Raw genomic sequence first — 23860 nt, 5'->3', positions numbered from 1 at the left:
TACTCCGGCTGCGAAAATTTATTCCCAATGCGAGACAGCACGATTTCGTGACGTAAAATAACGCGAACATTTCCTTCGCATAGATTCCTTCGCGTAGGAATACGGCAAGTACGCTTTTCGAAGGTCGTTTCGCTTTCCAGAAATCTCAGAGCGCGACGAAGGTGCAGGTATCACGAGACACGCGTAAATCGCGGCATCGAAGGAAATTTCTCGACGATGTTCAAAACGTCCCGGAACAGTACTGGTGTTTCCGACACGTCTTACACACGGTACGTATAATAAGTATCGTGAGTTCTAAACACGTAGTACGGTACATAGCTGCGTGTAGCCCCGGGCATAAGCTTCATCGGGTAACAATCATGAAATATATCGAACACGCCGTTCTCTGTGTTTCGCCTCTGTATTTCTCTCGCATTGGAACGAGTCGTCGGGTAAACTATTTTTCGGACCAAAATTCTACGTTACACGAGCAAAACGAACATTCACACGCGCGTAACAGCCGGCCCAGCAGATGGTCATAGATATAGAATACGAAACAGGGCCGTGCGTGATATTTCTCCTCTCGTTCATCCAAGTATATTTAGCAAGTAAACTGATGAACAACCGCGACACTGCACACCGGTTCACCCCTTCCCGACACGTCGTGTATCTTTTTTTCTCCTTTTTCTCTTTTACGATCCGACAGACGCGTCACGATGAAAGCGGCCTTTTTACCGCGTTCTTTACATAGCCTGCGCGGAGACACGCGGACTCGCGGAGACGCTTTTTGTTCGGCTACGGACGCAATAAAGCGAATAAACGCTCATAAACGAGCCTAACCGTGGCCCAACGACAAACCCCCTGAAGGGAAACTATAAATTCACCGCTACTCGTTTAGCGAATATTTGTTCATCGAAGGTACACGTGGCGCGTTTCACTAGCTCGGTATGTTTTCCTAAGTAAATCGCCAGGCCTTCCGCGGAAGTTTCGCGGCAGGGTTAAGCGTGCATCTAAAATTTGCATGAGTGATGCATCTCTCGGTGTGTTGCTAAATTGAACAAGTAACCCTGCTGGTATCGCTTCACGCAGAAATAGATTAAATTAAGTTACGCGCGGCTTCTGTACGAACTCTTGGAAATCTGCGGTGAACCAGGCTGATTCCTCGCGAATAGAGAATGGTAAATAGCATGTAATAAATTCCGAGAGATGGAAGCCAGTCCAGTCGGATTCTGGAGATTAAACTTGACTTAAATTTAACGCACAAGACGTATTCATATTTTTCACGATGAATCGCTATGAAAGGGCAAAAGCTTTTGTTCTTATTTCGCTGTTGGGATACCGTGTTCAACGTATTCGTTGCGAATTGTAATTTGAGTAATACCTGCTAAATAATATATCAAAATGAAGACACGTATTAATTGAATCATGTCTACGTCAGGAATCAATAAATAAGACAAACAGAGATGTAACGACTCGCAAGGATAGGAAGGTTACGTACGACGAGATTTCATAGCATTGGAAAGTGCGGAACTCTCGTAGTGCTTTATTACCGTGCTTAAACGTGATATTGTACTCATACGGCATAGTTTGTTACAGAGTATCTATACTCGTAATCTACGGGGAAAATATTTACCGCGTGCATCTGTTGGCGCATAAACACGCGTATTGCGATTTATACCAGGTACCAGAGAGCTGAACTTTATTTACAAACTTTCGTTCATTCATTTACATAATGAAAACGCGTGACGTTATCATTAACCTCTTCGTACGTTAATAATAAAACTGAAATTATGTTGGCTGAAATATGAAGGATATGGGAAAATAAGCGAGATATTATCGAACAAAGAATTATCGAGTACGATGAAAAAGAGTAGAAAGGGGAAGGTGAACGAAATCGAAGTGAAATGTCAACGATTTCGAGAGATAAACGAGCACTTGTGCCCGCAGGGTGTTGCCAAGGGTTCATAACGTTCTCGTTAAAGAACGGCTCTCGAAATGATCGAATTTCAGGTGCAATTTCGACCCGATGAAGCGATAATTCGATAGCAATAATGGTCACGCATCAAGAGTCCACTACTAATCGACACCAGACCAGCTATTTTGTCGTTCCTCGCCAATATTATAATCGGCTTGCATTATTCGCTGCTTCAAAGATATATCTGTAATTTATAAACTTGTAATTCAAAACCTCTCCGCTTAACTGCGCATTAACGAACGAAGGATGAATAGGTGTAATTTACATGTTCGAAACGCGAAAACTTCTTTACATATGTCACCGATCGGATGAATAATGGTCGCTTATTCACTTTGAGAATGGCCGGCACCAGTAAAATGGCAAAGCCACTTGTTATCTTTGGAATTTAGTAATAGCATTTGCACGATTATATATGTACATAAAGATAGAGATGAATGAAGGGCATTAAATATCTCCAGTATAAAAGGACAACGTGAACGATAATGAAATAACGAAGAGAAAGGGGCTTAAAGGTTTTCGTAGCTGGAAGATCCGAGAAGAATCTCGAGTTAACTTCTTAAAAGGAGCATCGAAGCTGGAACCTAGCACGGGACCGCATTAGCACATTAAATGGCTACATTAAGAACTTTATATAATAGTTAATTCGGTCTGTTTGGGCGGCGCTATTGCTTCCGGTGAATTTCATCGTAATCCCGGTGTCTTTCCACTGGCGTCATAAATGATCGATAAAGTCCACACCCTGTGCGCCTGGGGACGCATAAAAGCGTCAACTTTTATGATGGTTGAACCTACGCGCGTTATCTATTAGCGCGAAACGATTGCGAACAAACCTGTATTCGAGTCGTGTATAGCGATTAATACGCGTTCTCGATGATAAGAATAGAGAATAAAAATTCTCTTAGTTATTAACGCGATAACACACCGTCAATCGGGAAATTCATATTCATACAGGGCAATGAATAGTAAATGCAATTTCACCGAGAATAATTTCCAGACTGTCGGTTAATAGAGACGGATACGAACAAGAAGTGTTTCGAGTAATCGATGAGGCGTAATGACCTTCGACGGATTTCCTGAGATTGTCTCCGGCCGAAGAAGAAGATCGTCGTACTTTCGAAACGCTTTGTAGGTACGTTATACCGACAATACAAATGTAATTCGGTTGAAATTTGTTAAAAACCGAAGTGGCCCTATATCGCGAAAATCTTAACAAAAGATGGCGCGTTAAGATCTTTACGGCTGATTGAAGTCTAAGCGAAGATATTATTACGATGGTACGAGACCAGTAAAGTGGATTCGAGGGCAACTCGACTCGGGAAGATCTATAAAAATGATCGTAGGCATTTCGAAAGGGAGTTCGATGCAGGACGGGCACGCTAGCCCGTATATAGTCCCCGTATTACGCGCCTGGTCTCGACAAAGCGACGATTACGAGTGCTACGTAGCATGGAATGGATTCGCCGTAGGCGAAACGACGAAACGTTCCATCGAGCGAAACGCAAACATTTGAGATCGGAGCTTTGTATGGTAGAGAGTGAAACAAACGTGCCGAGGAAACCGAGAAGCGTACGTGAACACGTCTATACTTACCAGCAGTTCGCACCAGCACGTTAAGCAGAATGGATAGCAAAAGGGTGGTGGCCCGGTATCCGTGTATTATGATCATCAGCCACCTCGATACGTTGAATCCCGCACCGTGCCATAGACCCGTGGCCTCGTGCACCATATTTTTCTGCCTCGCCTTTTTTCACCCAGCTTGCCGCCAATTGCCAGCGCCTCGTCGCCCGCCCTCATTCACCGTGTCTTTCTCTGATCCAACGTTAACCCCTCGATTGGTACCCGTTCTCGAGGCACGGGTTTTATCTGAGATTGAAAACGCTCCTTACACTCAGAAGGAATTCTCGGAGGTTACATCGCAACTACTCTACCAGGTCGAGAAACGTCGTTGAAGAAACTCGATTCTTCCGCGTCGATTTGCTGTTTTCGATATTTCGAGTAGACAGAGGGAACCTTTTATCGCGTTCCACTGTGTTGCAATTGTTGCCTGTTCTCTGGTCGCCGTTTCCAAGGATTGATTAGCACGACCGTAGAAAGAGAAAAGTTTCTGTTGCCCTGGAAACCTAGGAAGCAGAACTGACCTCGGTCCTGCGACAGGGCTAGAACATCTCCGTGAGTAGCTTAGCTAGATCAATCCCCTCTGTCTTGCGTCAGTTCACGGATTACCAACTTCTCCATGAGGCGTGTCTCGTTCTAAAGTATACCGACGGTAACCGTCGTTAACCGTTGCTAATTTCTAGAAATTACAGACGAGTCGTTCTTCCGTGACAGCCACACGAGCAAACGTTCTCGAGAAAAGGTTCTTTCGATCGAAGCGTTGCAGAAGTCGGTTTCTCGAGCTTGTTTTATCGCGATCACACGAAGCGTACAAGCCAAGAAAATGCCACGGAAGGTTCTGGCAAGTTGCTCGGTCGTCGTGTTCGACTATTGTTCCACAGTTATAGGTTACGGTCTCTCGAAACGTTCGAGGCACACCAGATCCCTTCTCATGCGTCCGAAGGACAAGCAGGAAGATACAAGTATCGCAATGGCCGTCGGATTTGAATTGCACTGTGGTGTATATTATTGAAGTTCGCAAGACGTTGTGGTGACCCGTTGGACGACACCCTTTGGAAGCAAAGTTAATAGTTCGCCTCTAGGCGAAAGGACTTTCTTGCTTACCGGTTTTCCATTCAGCCTTCATTCACTAACCTTCCTGCATGGAACATTACTGAATTCTGTACGTTATCAGAAATACAGGATGCTCTAGGCCATAGAACCGAGCGCGTTTCCCGGTTTTCTCTTTCTCGAGTGGCTTTCAGCGTTCCGTTACTACTGTTCCACAGCCAACGGGCTACTTCTGTGAAGAAATCTCTGCCTTTCTTTTTACTCAACAGTACATAGACACCGACAGTACAGACGGTCAGAGAAAGAGAAGGAGAAAGAGCCGTCGACAAGCAACATTCGCGCTTCTATTCCGCTACTTTCCTACTACAAGGCTTTTCTTTACTGCTTCAAGTTAGATATTAACGGAATCGCGTGGGAATTTCACGACGCTTTCAGCGAATACTCAGGATGACTTAATTTCTAACATTAATATTTCCACAGCCGCAAAAGCTTTCTTGCTTCCGATTCACTTCCTGTCCCTTCGACTACGTTCTTTTGAATCCTTCTACAACGTAACATCCACTGGTATACTTGCCTGCGTCAACACCGATAACGAATCCGGGCTAGTACCATCTCTTTACCGCGTCAACCGTCAGGACTTTCGTGTCACGTTGTCCTTCCTTCGTGAATCTACGTTCCTCTATCCAGATTTTAATTGGAAATACAGGAAATGTCAACGCTGAAAGAGAAGGGTCCAAAGCGGAACTTTGAAATGTACGGGGATTCTCACCGGGGTCGACACGAGTAGAAATTTCTCTAGATATTACAAAACTAAATGGACGAAGCGAAACACGACGATCATTAGATGACACGACTAATATTCTGGCTTAAGCGGACCCTTGTCACGCCTACCTTCTCTGGTCCCTCATTTACGAATGTCTCAACTGTTCCAACCCGACGTCACTCTTGGTGCGCGTTAACAGCGAGCTCGGCGCAACGTTTCCACCTTCTTCTCGAGACCCTTTTCAACGATGCATTTTCGACGCTCGGCTACACTTAACCGACACACGGCCTGCTTCCTTCTCGCTCGGCAAACCGTCGTCGCTCTTCAGCGCGTTTTACACACGCGTTGCGTTCGTCTCGGGAGGCAAATGCCAGAAGATTTACTAAAGAATTTCGCGGGCTCCCGGGTTTGTGGATATTGTGCAAGTTTGTGGAATACTGCGGCAAGCTGCGGCAAGCTGCGGCTACCAGACGACTGTGTCTTTAGCCAACCAAGTTAACGCTCTCTCCGTGTCTGCCTCTAGGCAGAGAAGCCGATCCTTCTCTTCCACAACTTCCTCGAACCCAAGAACGTCTACCTGCGTAAACACACACGCGCATGCCACTCTCAAGCGATAGTAACGCGTGGCCTGTCTTCGTGGAAGATCGTCGTGGTTAACCCGCTCCTTTGAGGAATTTGCCCTGTCCCGCGGTTGGTATCCGTACAAGGCCGAGACCAAGCTGCACTGCTTCAGAGATTACGGATGACTCGCTTCCTTAAGGGTCGGCTCGTTCCTGATACTGCTCACCCTCCTGAAATTCGAGCACAGTGGATATAGTATAGTACAGTAGAAGCGTCTCGTTGTCAGACTCGACGCTCGTAAAATCTTAATGGTAACAGGGCTCTTTTTACTTTGCGTTTAGGTCTGACCCGAAATCTCGAAAACCCGTAACGAAGAAAATGTAATAGACGAAGCGGAAAAGAGAATGACATTTTAATTTAATAGCGATTCTTTCTTTCTTTCTTCTTGACTTTCGCCTCGGACTAGTCCCTTAAACGTTTCTGCATCGGAATAGCTCGTGATTTTCGCGTTTACGTAGGCGCCTTTTAATTCGTTATATTAATTGGAAACTCGGTAAATAATTTACGCGCGTAATAACGGTTAATGATAATAAAACCAGAGAATTACTTTCGGTGAATTAATTTCGACGAATCTGTTGCTCCGGGCTATTCATTGTTTCGTCGTTCATCCGGGAATTGTAAACTCGTAGAAAACAACGATCCCACGAGGTACGCGTATAAAAGTCTATCTGTCCGACGTGTAACGTACGTACGGTTTCGTTTTCGACGGTGAAACGCGTTAGTCAGCCGGTGGGAATTACGAGGAACGAGAGAGAAAAAGAGAGAAAAAAAAGTGAAAGACAGACAGGCCAAAAGGATAGAGAAAATCATTTCGAAACGATTCGATGGAAGAGGACTCTTGGATGAAACGAGTGGAATAGACGGTGAAAATTTTCACTTGGACACGGCAAAGCTGAAGATGGAAAACGCGACAGAGGCGGCATTTATTAAAAGATCATCACTCATTAAAGGATCCTCGAGAAACGAACGAATCGTTGCGACGCCACGGCGGCAGCCACCAAAGCTCACGAGTACACCGCGATACATCCAGTGAAAAGCAACTTTTCCCTCGTCCACGAGAAGAGCACTTCTTCCTCTCCTATCTTTACTACGTGGAGCGTTAAGCTCCCGGAAGACGGCGCGAAATTTAACGAGCGACTAAGGTCGCGAGCGAGTCGGAGTAATAAAAAAAAGTGAGGAAAAACGAGGCTGAGGCAAACGGGATATAAACGATGATGCGGTTCACGCCGTTGGAAGAGGCAACAACTAGTGGTGGAAGCATCAACGATAAGCTTGGAATATGTGTGAGACGGTGCGTGAGACAGAAATGAAATTGTGGTAAATGTTCCGACGTAGATGCATATTTTAAGATAAAGTAATAATAAATCAAGAACCCGGAAACACCGTGTAGGATTAAGATTTTGAAGACTCTCGTAAGATTGAGCGGTGGACGGAGAAAAACAAGTCGATGATATTTTTCCGTCCATTTTTTATGCTGTGAAATCGTAGTATGCTGTAATGCGTGAATTATTCAGGAAAAGATACAATGTCAGGTATGTGTGTGTGTGTGTGTGTAGTGTCTTTCGGCTTTCGAGTACATACCGTCTTAGTTTACGTTAAGGTCTGCGGGTATAACGATTATGGTTACTGCCACCGAGCTATTATCTTACTCGTGAGAACTCGAAATGTATGCATCGATGAAAAACGATTCTACCTGTTAAATATTTTCCAAGCTATTCAATGGATATGCGAATTATCAAACGTGGGTCAAAGAATTTTTCTCTTTCGCTTCACCGTACAAGCAGAAAGTTTTCTGGAAAATTTGGTCCCTTTTATCGTGGGCTTCGGTCATTTTTGAATCGCTCTTTTACTTTGATAAAAGAAATCTCTCGAAGGAAATGGAAAGTGTTTCCTGAATCTTTCACCGGACCATTTAAGAGTTCGAAGTAAGCGAAAAAGCTTCGATATTTTAAACGGCCATCTTCTCGGTGAATTTGGAGAATGAAGCTCGACGATGGATCGTTCTGAATAATAAGCACGCTGGAAAATATGAACCGCCTTAAATAAGTTTGCTGTCATGCTTCTGGCTTGTCAGTGAATAACTAGAATATAACTCAATGTCTCTCTTTTCTCGATACACGCGACTCAACTTCCTTTCGTCTATATTTTTCGCCGTACCTCTATCGGGATTAACACCACGGACGATCAGAATCTTAATAAACAAGCTAGAGTTTCCCCCCTTATTGGAGATTATGACCCACGTTTCGAATTAAGAAACCTCGTGTTTTAATCTGTAAAGAAGGGTACGTGATCGACATGATAACGAACAGTGGGATAACGCACGATTTCTCAGGAATCTATCGACATCGGGGAGCAAAGTCACGGAGTTCACAGAGGCTACGTATCTTCTTAGGAAATATGGCGGATTAAGGATTTAGGATCAGGAGCAGAGGATAAAGAGCGGTCGACTTTATGAATACTAATTGGTATCCGGGAGGACATTTGTCGGTGGAATTTATCGGGTTTATCGGATGTGAACCCTCTGTCGTAGCTCGACGAAGCTCATTGAAAAGGTACGCTTCCAGACGGATCGGTCGTCACAGAGAGAAGTATGACGAAAAACTTAATACCGAGAGAAGAGGAGCGTATTACGTAAAGAAGCTTCGACTAAAGAGTCGACCGTTGAATAATGTAGATCCTTCTATCTGCACCATCCGCTCTTTTCCTTTCGCATAAACACGTATCGTTCGTATATGTACAGGATAGAACGGTCTGGCCTGAATTTGGCATCCGTACTGGGTAATTAAGTTCACTTCGTTGTGTACAGATTCATCTCTCGCTCTGTATCTCGGTGATACACGAAATTGCACAATTGCCGCGTCGATTAAAGTGCCGATAATCCTGAGCATCGATTTAACCTATGGGTTCGTATCGATTATCGAGCCGATCGTCGTCGGATGTCACGTCCTATTTGGCCACTTGACTGACCCGAAGACATTTAAATGAAAATCGTTGCCCTTTATTCCAACGAGACAACGGTATTGTGGCGAACGTCACGGCGACGCAATACGTTTCACCTCCCTAGCGTCTTTCTCTTTACATGCATACCTATACGCGCATGCAGGTATATAGGTTCATTTACAACGAAACAAAACGAATGAACGAGAGGACGCCGATGAATACGCGCAAGGAAGAGCGGTTAATTGAAAATCTGTATCATCCTGTTTGGTATTCATTCATATCGAGACTATGTATTGTACAGTAGGTATCGATTCGCATTACATATGTGCATAATTTCGCGCGCAAACCAGACTTCGTGGATATACACGATCAAAAAAATGTTATTTTTTCTGGCGCTACACCGGATACATCGAGATATTTATTCGGTGCTCGAGAGAGCCGATTGAAACTTTTCACGATTGCATTTCCGCGGTATCGAGGGGTATTCGGTTTTCTGTGGAGAGCGATTACACTAAGTGTGATTAACATTCTCACGTCACGGGAGGAAAAGCCAGGCTTTTGTTTCGTGCGATGACCAGGATGAAGCTTTGAAAAACAGTTGTAAGGAACTTGCGCTACGGAGAATATTATACGATGATGTTAAGCGTAGAGCTGCATTGTGCGGTTATTAAATGGGGAGGAAAGTTTAGAATGGAAGCGTGAACAACGTTTTGTCTCTCGGAAAGAAATACTTTTCGTGGAGGAGACGAGGAAACGAAGTAGAAACAGAAGGAAGAAAAAGGGGAAAGAGGAGAAATACAAATGCCACACTACGGTTAGTACGATGTTAGCCACACTAGTGATCGAGATTTTTGCGAGAAACCATCCTACCAGCGCGAAAACGTTTTACGTTTGATATTTCACGAAAGGTGAGAATGTCGTTTACGCCGAAACGTAAAACGCCGTTTTATTAAAACCGTCGAAGCGCGAAAAATTTTTTGTGATGCTGGCCATTCAATAATACCTCGTAATAATCTGTCGCTTTTTTTCATGAATAAAATTACCTGCAGATATAACAGCGCCTGTGTTACTTTGTATATCAATAAAACAGGCCGGCGAGGTTGGATGAAAGTATCGTATACAATTCGTTATGTACAACAGTAAATTATTGCAAATTGTTGATATATTTTCAATTCTCCGTGGAGCACGTGGGGAAATTTATTTGGTATACAATAAAACACACTAATGGACCAATATTTATTCGTCCCGGACGTGATATTATCGCAACGACGGTCCATCGATTACAATTATTTCTCGCTTAATTTCACTGTTTTGAAATGATCGGCGAAATTTAGAACAATATACGTGTTTGTCATTTCCCGATACGATATCGTGACACATCATCTATGCAAGCTTCTTCCACCAGCCGTTTGTTTGCCTCTGTCTCTGGGAGAACAATCACACTCGTGAAATTAGTTCAACTGGGAATCAATTCGAAATGACCGGCCCGAAATGGGCAAGGTGGTCCCCGTTGAAATTCATGGAAACCGTGAGGATTACCAGAACGTACGATTCGTTCAGGTGAAAATACATTTTCCACCAGTCGTCCATCACCTATTGACAGTGTTATTGATCATAGTAGAAAAGAGGTGGAATCGAAGAAAGCAATCAACGGGGACATTCAACCTGTCTCACTGACAAAGCATACACCAGCTCACGTCAATGACAAACGCGAAGCATGGTGTTAACAGCAATGAAATCCATCGTGAATGGACCTTTTTAAAGTTAAACGACACACATACACGTAAATCCGGTCGGGATATCCGTGTTCAAGAGAATAATATTTGTCCGATCGTGAAAAGTGGGGAAGTGGAAGGAAGGAAAGTACGAGAAACGAATAAGACAGAGACGAAGAAGAATTTACCTGTTGTTTCATGGGAAACTAATTTCCGAGCTGTCTCCGAAATCTCGCCTAATCTCCTCGCGCCGAGTTTTCTAACAAAGTGCTCATTAGCGAGAATTACATTCCACGCACTACTACTCTATTGGTCGGTCATTTGATTACATGTTTACAAATTAGGCTTTTTTTACAACGCAATTTGAATCACGAAGTACCTTGAACGGGTATCCGGATTATTTTAATGACTACAAAGTCTCGTTTCACGGTGAAACGGCTCGCTTTGAGATCGAATAAATTTCGCTGGTCATCCCTCCCTTTTGGGTTGTATGCCACCGCGTAGCGTGAAATCTACGCTAGTTTAATTCTAGTCTCGGCAACAGTGGCATAGTCTTGTGTTATTTTATTATTGAACAATTATCGGGAAACGCGATGAAACACGCCAGGCCAATTAAAGTTATCGTCTACATGTCGACCGGATGCAGTGGCAATAAAATTAATATGCCAAATAAAACTTTCGATAGCCGGACGATTTATCCGCGTGTAATCACCACAATTATCGCCGTTTAATTACCCTTTAGGATGACAAGTTTCTTCTTTGTCGGTCGTGTACGAAATAAGACTTTGCCTTTTCACGACGCCAGGAGTGGCTAACGAAGGAATAAGAAAGTTCAAGCGAGTTTCCATTATCGTGCACGAAAAAACAGAATTAATGAGTCTCTTTTTTTTTACTCTCTCTCTCTCTCTCTCTCCCTCCCTCCCTCCCTCCTCCTCCCTGTTTTCTCGTTTTTCTTTTCTGTTTCTTGCAACCAAGACTTTTTCCCTCGATCTTGCACGAAGCGAAACACGTCATCGTTTTTTAGTAGCATCCTGTCGACGTTAGAAATATGGCTTAACTGTTTTCTTACATGAATACCACGTTTTCTAAACTCCTACCCGATACAGTGAACCAGCAACAGCACCAAAACTACAGCTAAGTTCCTGTCTATTCCATAATTTCGAGCCTACGCCATATACAGAATCACGACCCTATCCATCCTAGACTCGACGATTTACGTTCTACAATTAGGTCCTTCGTTTAAACTGTCACCCGATTGCTCGACAGATAAGTCGACGTCATGTAGATACTCTATGAACGATGAAAATTTATCACCCAAGTTAAAATCTAGTTTCATCGAGTTCCCAGGACGAAGAATTAAAGCGTATTAAACACGGTTTTACGCGTATTCCGTACGTATGCGGGAATAACATAGTTAGTTCGCAACATTAAACAAAATTCGCAGTACTACTCTGACTTCTACACAATCCATTTTTGACGAGGGTACAAATACATCTAGGTATACATAGACAGGCATACGTATAGACATGTATCTCGTAGGTACCGTAGTGTGTAAAAAGATCCCGTCCGTTCTTTTGACCCGCTTTTACGCAAAAAACATCTGACACTCGAAAAGAATTCAAGTAGACGCGGACGTTGGTACACAGACAAACACTTATACCTTACACGCCGAGGAGTACAGGCCGCGGAAAAAACGTGTGTATTGAATGAATACTCAATGAGTTGCCGAGCCGTAAAAAAAAACCGAACCACCGGCTAAGGGAGGTAAAAGAAAAAGGGAGAAAATATATTCAACGAATCGCGAAGTTATTCGAGTTATAAATTTCCTTCCAGTTTCTCCGGCGCGCTATTGACTCTGTTAGAACCGAACCTTTCTTTAGTCGATTCGCGACAATTGCTCTTTGTACGGTTTTAATCTCACCGGCAACTGTACCGTTCACGAGCAACAAAACAACGAGGTAAATCGATGGCTACGGAGTGTGGGTATGTAGAAACAGGATGAAAATGACAAATTGAAAAGGGCGAAGTGGCAGACTTACGTGTCGCCGCGACATTCTGTAGCTTCGATAGATTACAAGATCGTCAAGTTGGACAGGAGACAGGCACGATGTTGACATCCCGCCGATAAGTTGTCGACTCGCTTAACGATCCTCGAAGTTACGTCGTTGTCCCAAACGTATCATTTTCCAGCTACTTGACGCGGCGTTTCCCTGTCGAAGTTCACGGCTCGAGTGCACCCTGGCCGAGCGGGAGTTTAATGACGTTCGAAAGATCATTAAACTGGGCCGCACGCTAATTAACCTAAGGGAGAATAAACGCGCTCGACGCGACGATGCATGACGCGTAACGAGGCTGTTCGGAACGATGTGGAAGGAAAATACGAAGAGACGAACCGTAGGCGCGAACAAAGCGTCTCTAATGGAACGAGCTCGAGGCGAATCGTGACACGTATGTGCCTCTTGTATTGGCGAACGGAGAACGAACGAACGGAACGGAACGAAATAAAAGGTCAAACGAACGAACGGAACAATATCGTTTTACCGCGCGGCAAAACGCGAGCAACGCGTGAAAAAATCACGTAGCATAAGACACGGGAGACGCGTGGATTCGACGTCGAACTCGTCGTGGATTGCACTGGCCGGTTCAGCCCTTTACCGACTCGTAGGGGTGGCAGCAAAAGCGTGCAAGGGGAAGGGATATAGCACGATGGAGGGAAGATTGGGTGGGAGGGGGTTAGGGGAAAATGGAGGAGTGAAAGGAAAGAGGGATAGTGGGAGGATGAGGATGGAAAAGGGGAAGAGGTTGGTGGATATATAGCTAGCAGCATCCACAGTGCTGAAAACCACCGTGGTACATTTCGCGGGGCTCCCATGAGAGAGGAAACAAGAGAAAAACGGAGAAACGAAGGAGAGAGGGCACGAGAGTTGGTGGCTCCTACGAAATTAAAACAAAAAGCGTGGGGAAACACATCGTATCGCTGCAAACGGACTAGTACATACGCCGTCACTACTCGCAGTTTTCCTCCTTCTCACTTACATTCGTGTCTCTAGTTGCACAACCGCATTTCTCTCCATCCGTCCTGTACGCAAACTTATTCTTTTTCTCGCTGGGTGGAGTCAATTTTTTCTTCCTTTTTATCGTTTATTACGCGTCGGCGTACACGTTAGACGCTAGAAATTACGCGACGTTATATTCCAGGATACTTTGCCGGGCGGTGACGACTCGTTTGTACCGTGCGCCTCATTTAAAAAGTTCTAGGTACAGCAGTACTAGACGAGGCCACTGAAACGCGCGATTCTTTAAAAATGAAAATCGGAATCCCTCGTGTATTAAGAATCGGTCTATCTCGTCGGACAACCGCGATTTATCCGGCCTTGCACTTCAAATCCACTCTCTCTTTTCTATTCCTATGACCTATTCTCTCTTCCTTTTGTTCTCCTTTCCGCGACACGAAATTGCAAGGATAATACATCCAGCGCGATAAGTAACCATGGATCGCTATAGTAATAAGTTCTCGTAGCACAGTGAACGAAGTCGAGCACACTGTCCGGAAGTAGATCGTTCCGTATTTGTACCTGTGGACGCGTCTCATCTTTTCTATTCGTCACGTCTTTCTACCTCGTAGAATTTTATCGTATACGCGTTTGATACATTCTTTGTCGGTTAGAAAGCGCGAGCGTATCATTTAATTAGGAACCCTTTCAGTCCTCTCGCCTTCAATGAAAAACAAACCCGCAAAACGAAGAAAAAAGAAAAAAGGTGAAAAAAGAGAACGCGGTAGAAAACGGCGCACACAGCGGCATAGAGACGCCTATGCAATTACCCCGACAGAGAGCTTTAAATTTTCTCCAAATTACTGGGCCGTGTTTCACGTCGTACGCGCATCCAAACTCTCCCTCGGTTTCCCACCCCCTCAACCTTATTTTTTCCTTAGGCTCAACCTGCTTCGTCGCTCTCTTTCCTTCCCTTACATATCTATACACTTCTTCTCTCACTCTTGCTCTTGTTCTCTCACGACTATCCCTTCCCAGCCAAGCTTTGAAATAAAAGTCGATCGAGTGAACACAAGGGCAAGCTGCCGAGCACCTCGTTCATCGCCTGTAGATTTATCGTTTCGTTCTCTTTCAGTGGTTCGCCATGAATCGCTGCTCCAGAAGAGAACGACCAACATTGTGGGAATCGAAAAAGCGCAAAGAAGAAGATAAAGGGAAAACATGACAGGAAGGGAAAGTCAAGCATGACGACCACGCACGGCGTTTCAAAACGCGAACAAACAAGTATAGAACCGATGAAAAAAGGACACTACAGGGTGCCGTAGTAACTATGCTCGTCGAAGGGTGGCCGTGATTAATGATAAGCTGCCGCGATTCGAATTTCGTGGTAATAGGATAGCCTGGATATTTTAAGGATAACCCAGGAGACACGCTCCTGGATGTCTTATCTGACGCAGGCGCTCGCGCACCGCCCCACCCAGTTGCAGGAATCGTCACCAACACAATCACGATCCTACGATAGAGTTGAATGTAATACAAAGCCAGAGACTCGTCTACATGCATGGGGGTGCACGTGGTCACGGTTGCCGGATAAATTTTATTAAACCTGGTGGGGGTGTAAAACTGCATACACGGCCGCATTAGTCTGACTATAATTTACGAAATTATACGCCGCATGCTTTATTACATGCCATTTTTGCGAGTCTGTAAAATTTCCCTGGCTTGTAAAATTTACTAACCGATCGATGAGGTTTTTGCGACAAAACAACCGCGCAAATTCCTCTCCGCGCGAAATTGTCTCTACTTCAAAACACCTATTCAGAGCTCGATACTTGGCATATTTTACATTCACACATATTACTTACACAAGTCGAGCTTTTAATATTCTTAAAATGCGAGAGGAAAGAGAATTTTATCACGATTCGTTTTAACTCGATATTTATTAACACTGTAATTTCCTTTCTACCATGAACAAAGCAAAGTAATAAGAAACCTTCCATATTCAAAGCAACTGCTTATTTGTCGAGTAGTCGTGAAGCAACAGTGGAGCACAAAATGGTAAAGCAACGTGCAAAAAGTCAGACGATAGAGGGGCAAAAAAAGGGGATGCCTAAGATAGGTAACTCTACAGTCTACAGGGATGCTTTTTAAAACGCCACCGCTTATGCGGATTTTCTCCTTGAACTGACGTACGCCTAGGCTACGCTGTAACGTCTTGTTCCCCTTCCTCGATTTTATGGCTATTGCTCTTCCCTTCTTCCTGTTACCGAGTTATTTAATCGAATCACCTAACTCCCGCTCCCTTTTGTCAAATGTTTGCTCGCTTTCAACTAGAGAGCAAACGCAGCTTGATTAACAAAAAATACAGGGATATGTCTGAGACTAGAAATCTACTGAATCTCCCTTATAAGGTTTGTTTGCTCTCATAAGTGATTTATGAAATATATAAAAGTCGAACGAAGAAATAGTACACGAACTATTGAGATTATTTAAAACCTATCCCAGGATTGTTAAAAAATTATTGTGTTGGTTGTTCGGGATTATTTAAGCATTATATTAGCGTCATTCGATGCCATTTCGAGGCCATTTACCGAAATCGTCTGAAAATTATTCAAGATCTTTTGAAAATTATTCTACGTTTCTGTACTACTTTGCTAAAAGCATATAAAAGAAGGATCTCCTCTTCGTATTTTCGTATTTTGCATCTGTAACGAGCAAGCAATAGAGAGACGTAGAACGAAATATATGCAGATACAGTGGGATTCAATAAGAAACGATCCAACGGAATCTTAAGTTTTATTGGTGGGCTAGTTTGAAGAACGGTCAAACGAAAATAACATTTCGATTATCTGATAATTATAATAACTGATCATAATCTCTGGATGTCTCAAAGCAACTACGCACGAAGAAACTTTGCAAACTTATTACCAAGTGACCTAAAGCCGGAGTAGCTTAAGATAGATTTATCATTTCTGTGTGTGGTTTAATTAGAAATTCTAACAAGCTTCGACAACAAATATGGCGTATTTCGAAAGTTCCAATGTACCGTTTGCGTGAAACTAAACAGCGAGCTTTTGGTTAAGGGATTCATCCGTGATTCTACCATCCTTTATTTATGAATGTCGGGAAAACAATGGCGCGTTATAGAGAAAATTTGCATATAAATTCAGATAGCACGGCACACGATACCTCTCGCGCCCTTAATCGACACGGATAGCCGAACGAAACATAGCCGAAGACTTACTTCGTAAGTTGTAATCGTAACATCCCCCTAAATTCATGATATATTTTTATTTTTGATATTTTTGATATTTTTTTCATTCTTTATCATATAAAAAAGTATCTTAAATAACATTCACTGGCTAAAGCGATTATGTCTAGAGGGTACTATTTTTAGTTTGTACTTAGCTACGTAGTAAGAGCATTTATATTTGTTATGTTCCTAGAAAAATCCGTACTTTACAAAAATCCGAGACATTTTATCACACGGCTGTAGTTTAAGAATTAAATTAAGTACTGCAACACTTTGCAAGCTGCTCCATTTGTTATCGGTTATTACTTCAAAAAACATAACAAATCTCTCGCTTTCAAGGAACAGAAGCAGTGAAAGAAATCTTTTTGTCTTAGGACGAATAACGAATGAAGTTCGTGTTGCATTCAGAAGCAAACACTTACGTAATTAAAGATACAATCAACGAGTATCAATCAACGCTTGATAATAACGATCGTATTTTTAACCTTTTATTTTACTTGATTATTATACTCGGACATTCTAATAAGAACAAATCTATACCAACGTTTTTTTCTCTTCGATGATAGAAAATGATTACGCAAGCCACAGAAATACGCGAGCCTCATTATATTATATGACTCGTGATAGTCGTGACTCAAAAAGAAGAATAAAATTTCTTCCGAATTTGATACTCATCATCTGTTTTGCATTGCAACGTCTATTATTCTAAGAGTCTAAATTATACTTGATACTGTTGACTGAAACGGATCTCGAGTTCTCCCCTCAACGTATTACAGTTAAGTATGGGACAAATGAACTCTTGCTTTTGTAAATCTACCCAGATTTTATTCGTGATACAAGTACTACGAAACTAACGTTAGGTTTTATTGCATTCTGGTGTTTCTTGCTTCTAGCCATTTTTGTCCTAGATCGAAAGTACACGACATCCAAAGGATTTATTGGAACCAATTTTCGTACTAGGTTTTTGCTAACTATATCGAAACCATGACAATCGTTTTTTCTCTAACCAATCATCTAGCTAAGCTGGAACGATAAAAATCTGAAATATTTCGTCGTTCTACCGATAAATCAAAAGTTAACCAAATAAAATACGATTAGATTGAAGGCATTTTAATTCCCTAATTCCCTTGCTTGTAAAATCTTAGAAACAAGCAAAGCTGTAAAATATAATAATGCAAAAATAAATATCACTTGAATAATGTTTAATATGTAAATATGAATCATAATAGGTAATTGAATACCTAATAGGAAAATATACTAAAGATATTAAATATAATGTTACATATGTAATTAAATATAAAATAAAAATAAATCGTCCTGATTTAATACGTTTATTTAGTAGAAAACTAAATTATCTGGTAAGATTAAAATTATTCGTTCGCTGTATGATATAATGATTTTAAAATATATTACTTCAAAATTACATTCCAATATAAAAGTTAAATCTGCTTAAATTAAATTATTATAATAATAATAATTAAATTATAATAATAATATCTGCGAATTAAATTATTCGGCAGAATAATTATACAATATCTTTCTTTTATCTCATCATGTACATTCATCAATTCCCGCCTTCATAATTTATACTTGTTGCATTCGCTTAAGTACACAGACTGCTATAACATTTATCAATACAATATCTGATATTCAGTAACAAGTAGAGTATAAATAAAGGCATTGTTAACGAATAAATAAAAGGATCCTATTTTGAATACAAAATGGTTAAAAATATCACAAAAATCCTTGACATTTCGTGGAGATTTGGTGGTACGAATTTAACCTCAAAACACAAATTGTTTTAGAAATTTCTGTTATGTTAGATAAAATATTTTAAGTACTTTAAACGTTTGATAACTTGTAAAGTATAAAAACTATCATTAGTGTTCTTCTTTTTGCTCTATAAAAAAATGAAATACGTTATTTATTTAGTTAAAGTTAGAATAAGTATAACAATGCAAAACAATATATAATATTAACATACTGAAGAACCTAACCCCAATCCTCTCCTGTACATATAATTAAATAGTACATTTTTATAAAGTAATATAATATTAAATAAATAAATTTTTACAGTAACAGCAGCGAGTAATGAATCTGACAACATGGGGAAATCATTCTTGCATTTAAAATTAAAATTAGAAGAAAATGGCAAAACAAGGAACGTTTTTGTAGAAATGACAATCAGTGAATTTTATAAATTTCTACATGATCTAGAAAAAGCAAAATGTAATCTTGATTTGTTACTTTGAATATCATTTAAAATATTTGATTATAAGTTAATCTTCTAACAGGATTATATCTTACAAAAATACTTTAATTGTATAAATGCAATATTACATTCAATAAAATAGTACAACTAGAGATCGCCTACTTACAGATATGTAATTATGACTAGTTCACGTAAAAATTAAAAACGTTAAAAATAAAACAGAAATATAAAATAACCTTAATATTTTATAATCATTTAAATATGTATAAAATTATTTTTATATAATCTTAATTCCACTAACTTCAAATTTTCTGTGTATCCAGTTCTTAGTACTGGTACTTGCTGGTAATCAAGAATTTGTATGTTACAGTCCAAGTGTATAATAAAAATGTCTTGCCAAATGACAAAGCCTTCCACACTAAAAGACATTATCATTTTTTGAAATTCCACTTGAACATTTATGTAGATTCTATTTTGAAAAATCTGAGATCTGAAAACAATATAAATTTATGTCAGTAATAGAGAAGTTTGTTACTGAGCAACATATAAATATATTAATATTAGAAAATTTAAAATATTAAGAATTAGATACTCCACAGAAAGTTTTAATAGCATTAAAACAGTCAGTAGAAAACTGGGAATCTTTATTTATTTTTCAATCTTTACAATCTTGGATTTCCTTACTCTCTATCATACCTTTTCATATCACAATGAAGTGGATACCTCACTAATTACATACGTAATTCATCAAATATCATAATTATGTACTTATGTTTCTAATATAAAAATAAATTTATACAATCTGTTCATAATTGCATATTTAATCATAAATTATATTTACACAGTTCAATTATTTTGTTCTTTTTTGTTTATATTAAATTAAATTAAATTATTTGTAGGCAGATATAAAATTAAAAAAATTTCTAAGAGAGTAACAATAATTAGGTTGTCAATTAATACTGTGGCACTTAAAATACTATTGAAAGGCGCCAAATATATGCAATAGAAACTAATAAATTGTTTTAAAAAATATTTAGAACTGAGATTGAATATAGTCAGATCACCTAAAAATTTTAAATACACAAGCAGAGAAAATAATACGCACTTTATAGTTCCCGCATTTGAATGTATAAGTTGGTCAGAAAAAGATGATATTTTATAATGCTCATTGCCCTACGTTTTGCAGGAGGAGGGCTAGCTACAGTACCTCTTTGATTATAAGGTTCTGCTAATGCTAATGCAGGATTTTTTAAATCTGTTGACGAACTTGCTTGTAACTTCTCTGTTGAAAGTTCTTGTAAGGCTTCTTTCGCTTTTGCTTTTTGTTGAATAGATTCTAACACTGGTACAATAGCACCAAGTAAAGGACGTTTAGATGGTTCTCCAGACCAACATTGTTCCATTAACTTCCAACATTCATTGTCAAAAGAAGGTAATCTTTCTGGACGTATACCTAATAACAATGAAAACAATACTTAGAAAAGAGGAGTACAAAGCTAAATAAATTCTTCAAGACTTATAAACTTACCTTTTCTCACACTAGTCCATAATAGTTCTTTATTATGGAATTGTTCAAAAGCATATGGTAATCTTACATGTCCCGCGCATATGTACCAAAATAAAATTCCAAATGCATATACATCGACGCTACTATCATAATGACCAGAGAGGAGCTCTGGTGCCATATGAACAGGTGTTCCAACAATACTCCCTAACATCATAACTTCAGTGATGCAAAATCCAAAGTCAGTTAATTTTGCTCTATTTTCGGTATCGAGAAGAACATTTTTTAATTTAATATCCCGATGTACAAGTCCTTGAGAATGAAGATAGCGTATTCCTTCCAACACATCTAGAGCTATTTGTATGCGTTCTAACCAAGATAAACCAGCGCGTATTCCACAATATAAATCACGACTTAAACGATCCGATATTAAAAGAACTGCAGATCCAAGACCAAATCCTCCACCATAAGATTGATCAATAATTGATCCACGAAGCTTCACTATTCTTTTATGTTCAGGAATGGACCTACTATAGTAAAATTCCATAGCCAGATCATTCCAATGGCTTTCGTCTGAAGGAACAACTGACTTAACTGCACAAGGACCAGATGTGCCTCCCCAGCCATCAGAAGCAAATACAATGCCATATTGACCACGACCAATTTCTTCTTTACAATGGGGCATTCCATAGCGAACAAGATCTATCATTGATGTGGATTCTAATGCTAATTTAGCTAATCTAGGAGCATGATATTTTCTAATAGCTATTCTTTGTTCTTCAGTTCTTTCTAACTCCCCAGAATAATAATTTTCTATTGATCTGAGAGCAGCCTGAAATGCATCATGTGAGGACTCAAGTTTATCTCCAAATTGCATCAATATCATTTTAGCCAACTTTGATGCTGATAAAGAATTCAATATCTCAATTTCCACTTTTTTCCACCAAGCTACATCTAGAGTGTGAGTTGATGACCATTGCAAAGATGAAGACATAAAAATCAGATTGAATCTTTCTAAAAATGAATATATTGAAAATGGTGAAGAGTTATGTAATTCAATATTATATGCAGCTGAAAGTATTTGTTTCAAAGCATCACTAGCTAATAAACAAGTATCGCATTCGTATGTTCTTTCGAGACTCAATAAACAACGCTGTAAGGTACCAAAAAAGCTTTCACGTAAACAGTTAACGGAATTTACAAGTTGCTTTGCAACTTTTTCACCTAAACAGTAAAGCATTATTCTCTGAACTTCAGAAATTGCAGCTTTGACGGTTACAGACCATTCCGTCCTCTCTTTATTATTGAAGTGGTTTTGATATAAACATACATCATTACTAGATGATAATACATCATTTTTCATCTCTTGAATAATATTTTGTATTAATCCAGTTAGTTCTTGTTGTTTTTCATGAACAATTTTCATTAAATTGTCATATAATTCATTTTCTTTCTGTTGAGCATACTGTATTCTCTTAGGAGTTATTTGAATTATACGTGCCATATCAAAGGCACTTAAAATAAACTTTCTTAGGCTCGTTGTATGTACTTCATTTAAATAAGTGCTAGCATTAATAAGGTATGTTTGCAAACATCCACGAATGAAATATAAAATTCGGTCTGTTTTTTTGTATGAGTCAAGAAAGTCACTAGAGCTAATACATTGCCCACTACCGAGCCAAGATAATTGATCAACTTCAACAGACTCTTTCATTCCAAGGAAACCTAAATTTGCGAGCTGATCCAACCATGTTAAACCAAGCGAATTCATTCTATCAAAATCAATATCACCATCAGTATTACTTGCTGTAGAATCATTAGAACTTAGTTGATTTTGAAGTCTATGTTGCTCAGATTCAGTCAATTCAGCATCAATGCCAGTCATTAAGATATCTCCCAAAGATGATATAAAAAGTACTGGATTAAAGGGGTAAGACTCCCTTAGGTCTCTTAGCTCTTTCAAATTTTGTTCTGTTAAAGGTTGATCACCAAGCGCATATAAAAATATTGGTAAAATAGATAACAACTCTTTTTCAAGAACTTTTACCGCTCCAGTGTTTGGAGCAATAAATATTTGAACACCATCTTTTAATATAGGTTGGTTTAGTTGGACTTCAAGTACTGTTGGATAAGTTGTATCTTCACTTCCAGATTTTGTTAGATCTTCGATTGGAAGTGTAGTCCAAGGTTTTTCATTTGCTTGCAAATTTTCAAGTATTTCATATTCTAGACCTAATGTGAGACTAATGTGGTTTGTTTGACCATAAGTAAGCTTAATCCACCGCCATAATCCATTACATACTGGTAAGATATTGGTAGATATTAAAGTATTAACTATTGTTGCTTTTGCCTTGTTATCTTGTCCAAGAACTACAATAGCTGGAGAATTCGCTAAAATATGTGTGATTCTGTCCAATGTTAAGGGGGGTAGTAATTCCTCCACAATATTTTCTGTAAAAAAATATTTAGGTAAAATTTTATTTTGATCTTAGCGAAATTTAAAACCTTCAATATTTACCTCCAGGAAAGAAATTTTCTAGATTAATAACTTCTAAAGTACGTTGAGTTTCTTCAAGAACATGTTGTAGGTGATTTCTATTACGTAGATATCTTCTAAACTCTTGTGGTAATTTGCTTACCATTTTTCAGTCTTGTTTTAAAATCTTTGGCACTTCAAAATTCTGTTTACCCTGTCAAAAACATTTTATATTAATACAAAAGAATTTCTAATTTTTTAAAAACTAATTTTGTGTAGTTAGATTATTAATATAAGATTTATATCATTAATATAGTTAGCTTCCTAAATTATATTCTTTCTATTTATCTTTATTTTTTTTAACAAGAATGTACTGAGTATAATTGTTAAAGTAAATATTCTACTAATAATAGTATGATTAAAACTGAAAATAGTTTATTATAATGAAACCAAAGCACGTAATATACAAATTATTTTTATACATCGTTCATATGTTACTATAATATTTTTGGTAGAATAAAATATGTTTAAAAATGTTTTGAGAACGTTTTTAAAAACTGACACGATTACTACATTACTAACGATTAAAACAGTTAAGTTATTAACAATTTCAATTGAAGAACTATTTATTGAACAATTTTTATTAATAATAATAATGTTTCTTTGAATATTTTGTTATTCACCTAATATCAATTGTAATCTTTAATTACCGAAACTATAAGTACTATTGATATGTAATAAATATTAAATAATTTGGTACAAAAT

The 23860-nt window shown here is 39.4% G+C and overlaps 3 protein-coding genes across 4 annotated transcripts in view; 1 reads left to right on the top strand and 2 right to left on the bottom strand.

The window, feature by feature from the left end:
* Positions 1-13308, bottom strand: part of LOC100741003 (lachesin-like) — a 33881-nt gene extending 20573 nt beyond the window's left edge. The window contains exons 1-2 of the mRNA XM_003494806.4: positions 12697-13308; positions 3545-6172 (exon numbers count right to left, since the gene is read on the bottom strand). Of these exons, the coding sequence (XP_003494854.1) occupies positions 3545-3680 (136 nt within the window). The 5' untranslated portion in view covers positions 3681-6172; positions 12697-13308. The remainder of the gene's footprint in view (positions 1-3544; positions 6173-12696) is intronic.
* Positions 13309-18435: 5127 nt separating this feature from the next.
* On the bottom strand, positions 18436-23293 carry LOC100740807 (dual serine/threonine and tyrosine protein kinase). Of its 2 annotated transcripts, XM_033324558.1 has the most exons (5): positions 23138-23293; positions 20644-23070; positions 20323-20568; positions 19417-19605; positions 18436-18803 (listed from the first exon to the last, which is right to left on the bottom strand). In XM_033324558.1, exons 1-4 carry the CDS (start codon positions 23259-23261, stop codon positions 19574-19576), a joined length of 2829 nt encoding a protein of 942 aa, XP_033180449.1. In that variant the 5' UTR covers positions 23262-23293; the 3' UTR covers positions 18436-18803; positions 19417-19573. The 2 variants fall into 2 exon arrangements, with proteins under 2 accessions (XP_033180449.1, XP_033180448.1); XM_033324557.1 differs by lacking the exons at positions 18436-18803; positions 19417-19605 and having other exon boundaries at positions 19746-20568.
* Positions 18477-19291, top strand: LOC105682022 (COMM domain-containing protein 7-like). Its single transcript, XM_012393697.3, has 2 exons — positions 18477-18673; positions 18980-19291. Exons 1-2 carry the CDS (start codon positions 18625-18627, stop codon positions 19153-19155), a joined length of 225 nt encoding a protein of 74 aa, XP_012249120.1. The 5' UTR covers positions 18477-18624; the 3' UTR covers positions 19156-19291.
* Positions 23294-23860: the final 567 nt, after the last annotated feature.

This window comes from Bombus impatiens, unplaced genomic scaffold (assembly GCF_000188095.3).
Source record: "Bombus impatiens unplaced genomic scaffold, BIMP_2.2 scf_4012, whole genome shotgun sequence".
NCBI lineage: Eukaryota > Metazoa > Arthropoda > Insecta > Hymenoptera > Apidae > Bombus > Bombus impatiens.
This window is presented reverse-complemented; position numbering and strand designations above follow the sequence as displayed.

Excerpts from the sequence above, each read along its gene's own strand:
- LOC105682022 (XM_012393697.3), top strand. The coding sequence starts at position 18,625 with ATGGTTAAAAATATCACAAAAATCCTTGACATTTCGTGGAGATTTGGT. Across the intron at positions 18,674-18,979 it reads CATTTCGTGGAGATTTGGTG|TAACAGCAGCGAGTAATGAA; the intron begins GTACGAATTTAA and ends AAATTTTTACAG.
- LOC100740807 (XM_033324557.1), bottom strand. The coding sequence starts at position 23,261 with ATGGTAAGCAAATTACCACAAGAGTTTAGAAGATATCTACGTAATAGA. Across the intron at positions 23,071-23,137 it reads AGAAAATTTCTTTCCTGGAG|AAAATATTGTGGAGGAATTA; the intron begins GTAAATATTGAA and ends ATTTTTTTACAG. Across the intron at positions 20,569-20,643 it reads ATGGACTAGTGTGAGAAAAG|GTATACGTCCAGAAAGATTA; the intron begins GTAAGTTTATAA and ends CATTGTTATTAG.